The 6,426-nt window shown below is 46.2% G+C and overlaps 1 protein-coding gene across 6 annotated transcripts; it reads left to right on the top strand.

Moving 5' to 3' along the window:
- Window positions 1–1,319: 1,319 nt before the first annotated feature.
- On the top strand, window positions 1,320–6,415 carry csnk2a4 (casein kinase 2, alpha 4 polypeptide). 6 transcript variants are annotated; one of them, XM_037250909.1, is made up of 13 exons: window positions 1,320–1,474; window positions 2,473–2,714; window positions 2,800–2,911; window positions 2,978–3,079; window positions 3,176–3,226; window positions 3,515–3,574; window positions 3,637–3,720; window positions 3,916–4,026; window positions 4,204–4,305; window positions 4,429–4,529; window positions 4,622–4,770; window positions 4,910–4,999; window positions 5,176–6,415. In XM_037250909.1, the coding sequence occupies exons 2-13, from the start codon at window positions 2,614–2,616 to the stop codon at window positions 5,283–5,285; spliced, it is 1,173 nt and encodes a 390-aa protein (XP_037106804.1). In that variant the 5' UTR covers window positions 1,320–1,474; window positions 2,473–2,613; the 3' UTR covers window positions 5,286–6,415. The 6 variants fall into 6 exon arrangements, with proteins under 6 accessions (XP_037106804.1, XP_037106809.1, XP_037106808.1 ...); XM_037250914.1 differs by having other exon boundaries at window positions 1,326–1,474; window positions 2,590–2,714; XM_037250913.1 differs by having other exon boundaries at window positions 1,330–1,474; window positions 2,546–2,714.
- Window positions 6,416–6,426: the final 11 nt, after the last annotated feature.

Below are 6,426 nucleotides of genomic sequence, written 5' to 3'. Positions count from 1 at the left end.
GCAAGTTGGTCTTTGGCATGCCTGCATGGCTTCTCCCTACTGCACATTTGGTGTTGATCAGTCACAGCTAATATGTGACACACAGCTGCTGTTAAGGTCGTGCGGCAAATAAGAAAAGAAAAAAAAAAAAAAGGGAGAATCTACAAGTGTACCCTCATAATGTTGATGGGATTAAGGCAGCACTGTCCTTTCGCTTGAATCTTGGCTCAGGCCGTTTTCCAAAAACTGAAACCATATTCATCCCACTAGCAGCTAGTGCTAGCTAGTGACTAGCTAGAAGTCATTCCGGCAAAACTGTTGCGAAAATGAACTCGTGGAAAATCCAACACTGGTGCTCGTACCTCCTCCTGCATTTCAAAAACATGCTTCTTTTGGTTTCAAATGAAAGACTCTTCAGTTATTCGTGGCTTTGAATCGAGTGTGAAAGGTTCTTTGCTTAAGTCATCATATTTTACAACAGTCTTGCTCCATGGATCGAAGGTTTGAATCTTTTGTAGCAGAAAACAAAATGCCCTTTCAAACTTTTCACCTGTGTGTGCTACGAGCTAATTAGAAGCTGCTGTTCACAATCATCTTGTAGCCAGGTGGACCGTTGCTTCATGAGTCCCAGAGGTATCCTGAAGCAGGAAGATGTCAGAGAAGAACAGGAAGGAAACATCCTAAAGGCTTGACCCAGTTGAACCCCTCCCTGTGGGGCCTGGGATCCTGGCTCCGGGCCAGCTTTGACATCACTCAAAGGAGCGGCTGCAAAATTGTTTTTCTCTTTGTCACGCTCGCGATACAGTACGCAAGATGGCGAGCGATACAAAAAGCATCGATCATTTCAATCAGCTGTGTTGCAGCAGGGAGTCATGGAAAAGAGGCAGGACGGCGGGCGGCCCTTGAGGACTTGGACACTGGACTTGGACGCGCCTGGTATAGAGGATATCCTCAATCAGCAAGAGTACACTTTATTGAATAGCCTCGCTGAAAGCAACTGGCCCCAAACATCCTCCTAATCATGTATGGGGGGGGGGGGGTCATGTGACGTTTTACCTTTAGTCTTCATCCAATTCTCATTCCTATTGTGATTTTTGTCCTATTGTTTTGAACCCTGACTGACCCTGCAAAGGGGCGGGGGGGGGATTGATGCAGACAACAAGCAAAACATCTGTCCGTTCTCCAGGCAACGTGTTTCAACTTGTTATTTCATAATCTGAAGTTTGAGTCCTACATTTTTGACAGCACTTTTTGACGTAATGAGGCAAACTTTCAAGTCCATCGCATCGCTGCCGACTCGACTCGAGATGCTTGTCCCATTGCGGCTTCCGTAGCTGTACTTGGTGACGTAGGGGCCGCGGTCCGCCATGTTGTCTCTGATACAGCAGAAATCTCGCTTCAGAACAGGCATACCGGCGAGGCTTCGCCATTTGCCCGTTGGGATTGACTACTGATTTTCTGGAGAAGCGTATCGTTCGCCTCATTAATCACGGGGGTAAATATATACTGATGATATAAACCACTCAATAGTGGACGATAAAACATCGGCTTTGCCATTTGCTAAGGTTCGGTTGCTAACGTCAAGGGTCCGCCCAACACGGATGAGTTAGCTACACCCTCTGTTAGCAGTCCAAACTATGCCAACCATCTTTCAGGCCAACACGTTCTTTCAAATCTTATCGTTCTGCATTGCTCAACACATAAGTTTCACTATGCACCTTTAGAATAGCTCAATGAGCAACTTCTGTGCAGCTGTGAGTTCTAGTGCATCTAATGGTGGGACTCAACAGCAGGAAACGAACAACTAAAAACTAATCACAAGCCGAGTAAGCGACGCGCTAGACTTTCTCGTTGTGTGATTAACATTTTGGCATTGTTTGACTGACTGACTGACTGACTGACCGACCGACCGACTGACTGCATGACCTATTTGCTAGGTCTGGAGTATCCTTTTTTTTTTTTTTATGACAGCAGATATATGCCGATTAATCTCCAGAGTAGTTCGGCGGGAATGTGCACGTCACTACTGTAGTGTGTGCGTGCGTGTGTTATAACGGTGGTGATCTTGTGATTAAATAAAAACAAGTGACTATTCCCTTTTGAAACGGCACAATCCGGTGTAGCATGAGTGATGTGCTTCACTCCATATGAACCTGCAGAAGCTAGTCGTATCCTGATTTAGAAGTCGTTTTTGACAATCAATTTAGTCACAAAAGTTGAAAGATTTGGATTTAATGACATGCGTTATGATTATTAACCATTTTAACAGCACAAGATCTTGACCTGTCTCTTTAATCCCAGTTAATAGCAATAGAGTATAACACTCCTCGGAATTTCCGAGCAAGAAATGAACAAAGGAATCCATCATTGAAAGGAGTAGATACCGTGCACGCGAAACGTAATTGTGATGGCAAGTTCCATTAATAATGATCTGGGTTGTACATCACAGCCATGACATTGTCTGCAGTTTATGACTGTTGTCTTTTTTCCTAGCGACGACCACATGCCCCTGGTGCCCCCTCCCTTGTCCTCAAATAACCCCCCCGTACCCCCTTCCCCTTTTCAGTCAAAAGCCACAGCCCTTACCTTTGCTTCTTCGGCTGCCGAAAGAGCCCAGCTGCCAAGCTGTCGGACATGTCAGGACCTGTGCCGAGCCGGGCCAGGGTGTACAACGAGGTCAACACTCACCGGCCGAGAGAGTACTGGGACTACGAATCCCATGTCGTGGAATGGGGGTAAAAGTGCTCGTCGGCCGTTTGGCTCTATGTCGACCGTGTCGGCGCCGGAAATGTGCAATCCATCTGACTGATGTATTCACAGTAACCAGGATGACTTTCAACTGGTGCGAAAGCTCGGCCGTGGCAAATACAGTGAAGTCTTTGAGGCCATCAACATCACCAATAATGAAAAGATTGTAGTCAAAATCCTCAAGGTAAATAAGATGCCCTCGTTGCCTCCATTACTGTCGTCCGCCAACAAAATGTACGTGTCTCACTAGCCTGTGAAGAAAAAGAAAATCAAGCGTGAGATCAAGATTTTGGAGAATCTACGAGGAGGCCCGAATATTGTCTCCCTTATAGATATTGTGAAAGACCCTGTGGTAAGTATGCAATTTGAGGTCATCGAAGAACACATTCCCCTCTGTCTTTATTTCTAACCTGGAGGGTTGTCGTGCACCATTGTTGTTTTTTGTCAGTCTCGTACACCCGCCTTGGTCTTTGAACATGTTAACAACACCGACTTCAAGGTGAGAAGTTTTTCATCTTTTTCAAATGACATTTTAATTATGGATGGATGGATGGATGGATGGATGGATGGATGGATGGATGGATGGATGTGTTTATGTTTTTGGCTCTGATTAAAAAAAAAAAAAATCCTTTACTTTTGTATACTACACCATTTTTACTTTTGTACCAATCACACTTGGGGTCATAACTAGGCGAACAGATACACGAGCCACGGTAATGTTAGTTCCACCATTTTGGAATGGTTGAATGAGTGATGCTCTTTCTAATGACTTTGCTGTGATCCCTAGCAATTGTACCAAACGTTGACAGATTACGACATCCGCTTCTATATGTACGAGATCCTCAAGGTGAGTCCAATGTTTTCTCTCCACACGAAGTGTGGGAGTTCATGTGTGTCTTTTTTCAACAGGCCCTGGATTATTGCCACAGTATGGGAATCATGCATCGAGATGTCAAGCCACATAATGTGATGATTGATCACGAACACCGCAAGGTAAGTCCTTCGACAGCTGCCGCCTGACGTATTCGTTGATGATCAGTGTTTAAAAAAAAAACTCCCAACCAACCACCCACCCACCGGAACTCATTTTATTATGGGGAACAAAAGTCAAGAGGCCAAAACATGTTCTTCTTCAGTCTTATCTTTGGTCATATTTGTGTGACAACTGTTGATTGTATGCATCTGTAGTTACGTCTTATTGATTGGGGCCTGGCAGAATTTTACCACCCGGGACAGGAGTACAACGTCAGAGTGGCTTCACGCTATTTTAAAGGACCGGAGCTCTTGGTGGACTATCAGGTATAGCTGAGATTGCTAAGGAAAACATATCCTTGTTTTGACAATTTTACAAAGTTAGATTTGAATGTCTTTGCCCACAAAAGAAAAAAAACCCCAGCGGCGACCAGTGTGCGCTGCGCCCACGGCCCTTCCGCCCACAATTTCCCGTTGAGCAGAATTGCCATCTGTGTGTTTTAGATGTATGACTACAGTCTGGATATGTGGAGCTTGGGCTGTATGTTGGCCAGCATGATCTTCAGGAAAGAGCCTTTCTTCCACGGCTACGACAACTATGACCAGGTAATGGAGGCATGAAATAAAGCGCGGCTAGGCAACTCGCGTGATGTTGCAAAACATCTGATGGTCTGCAGAAGCTGGATCACAATCATTTGAATCAGGTGTATAGTGTTTGTGTTCTTCTAGCTGGTGAGAATAGCCAAGGTTTTGGGAACAGAAGATCTATACGACTATGTGGACAAATACAACATTGAGCTGGAGCCTCGCTTCAACGATATACTCGGAAGGTAAAGGTGCCAGTTCCCTGCAAATTTCATATCTGCCGTCACGCAGCGTATGTTTTGACGCTCTCTCTCGTGCTCTCGTGCTCTCTCTCCAGACATTCCCGTAAGCGATGGGAACGCTTCGTCCACAGCGAAAACCAGCATCTGGTCAGCTCCGAAGCTCTGGATTTCCTGGATAAGCTGCTGCGCTACGATCATCAAGCCCGTCTGACCGCTCGCGAGGCCATGGATCACCCCTACTTCTGTAAGCGCTTCCATTAAGGAGGCGAATTGCTTTTTTTGGTTTTACACACTGCAATGAAAAACACTGCACCGGTGAGGTGAAAGATGCCTTTTGGAATGAGCTGGATGACATAGCATTGTTGTTTTTGTTGTTCCCTTAGTCCCCATTGTGAAGGAGCAGTCTCGCGGTGGAGTCGCCAACCTACCCGGTGGGAACCCGGCTGCTGTTAGCACAGCCAGCATTATCACCGGTAGGTTGGGTGAGAAATAAAAATGTCAGCAATGGTCCATTTCAAAAAATGAAATACTCTTTTCCTGTCTTCAACTTCAGTGTTGTTTCCTAGTAGTGACACTGGATGATGCCCCTGTCTTGGGCATACTATTGTGCAAAGTGCAGGTGGTGTAACTGCTGCTATGGCCATTGCAGGTATTTCTGCCTTGCCAGCCTCTACTGCCCTGGGCCCACTCACTGGCTCGCCCGTCCTCTCTGCCAGCAACACTCTGAGCTCCCCGGTGCCCGCCGGAGCCCCCCAGTGACCATTCAAATGGAGACAGACAGGTGCAACACATCTACATCCAAACTCTGTGTGGCCGAGCCTCATCCAAACCTTTTTTTGGGGGGGGGGGGATTTGATTCTTCTTCCTCATCTCAGCCGAACATGCTCACGTGACATCCAAAATGAAAGTCCTGTGTGGGCGAAATGCACTCATTTCTTAAAATGCAGCCATGCATTCAAAAGGGAAACCGTGTAATCCGTGGTGGTTTTGTTCATGTCGTACTTTAACAAGTACTTTGACAGAAGGTGATTGCCGTCAGGACCAAAAGAAGCAAACCTCCAATTAACTTGGTTTGGCTTCTGATAACTTTGAACAAATTGCGTCTGGTGCCGTTTTGCGCTCCAGATGCAGCGACAGTCGCGCTCGATGGAATAGCCGTAGCGAGCCAAGCGTCCTCATGGGTGACGCTGGACGCGGCCCGCTAAATACGAGTAGTCATGGATGTCTTGAGAAATGCTGCTTTGTAGCTCCTTGACCAAAGTTTTTCCCCGTTTATTTGAAAGAACAAACCGGGTTTGATCCCAATAGACAAAGGTCTTTAAACACTCATGCAAATCAGTTGCTCATTCCCTGCGGGGGAACAGTGTTAAAAAAAAAAAAACAGATGGCCAGAAAGATTTGTGTCCCGTATATGGACGGACGGACGGACGGACGGATGGATGGATGATGCGGAGTTGCCAGTTGAGACAAAAACGGCACGCTCTCGAGCCCTGGGCACTGCACAGACGATTCAAAGTAATTTAATACACTGGGGAATGGATTATTATGATGGTGCAAATGTACAGTGAACAAAAAGAGTTTTATGCATGGCAGGTGAGTAGTTTGCATTAAGGGTTTTGTGGCTATGCCATGCCAAGCCAGGACAAGCCCCCCAACGGTTGACAATGTGAGTGAGTATAGGAACGATTGTCGACAGGTGAGTTCATTTGGAATCAGCAGTTGAGCGCGTGTCGTGTCGTCTGGTGTGACTCTGCCGTACCGAACCGTAGCACTTGAAGGATCTCGGTCTCCTGTGTTCTTGTGCCACAGTTTGATGGTGTGACTTTTTGACCCTGCTGTACATTTTTTGTAAACATGGAAATGCAAATAAATCAAAGTGTGTACATTGAGTCACTACACC

The sequence above is a fragment of the Syngnathus acus genome, chromosome 5 (genome assembly GCF_901709675.1).
Source record: "Syngnathus acus chromosome 5, fSynAcu1.2, whole genome shotgun sequence".
In the NCBI taxonomy this organism is placed as follows: Eukaryota; Metazoa; Chordata; class Actinopteri; order Syngnathiformes; family Syngnathidae; genus Syngnathus; species Syngnathus acus.
Note: the sequence above shows the minus strand (reverse complement) of the source record. Positions and strands in the feature narration are given on the sequence as shown.

Coding starts and splice junctions, on each gene's coding strand:
- csnk2a4 (XM_037250908.1), top strand. CDS start 1,713: ATGAGCAACTTCTGTGCAGCTGTGAGTTCTAGTGCATCTAATG. Junction 2,912..2,977: donor TTGTAGTCAAAATCCTCAAG/GTAAATAAGATG, acceptor GTGTCTCACTAG/CCTGTGAAGAAAAAGAAAAT. Junction 4,530..4,621: donor TTCAACGATATACTCGGAAG/GTAAAGGTGCCA, acceptor CTCTCTCTCCAG/ACATTCCCGTAAGCGATGGG.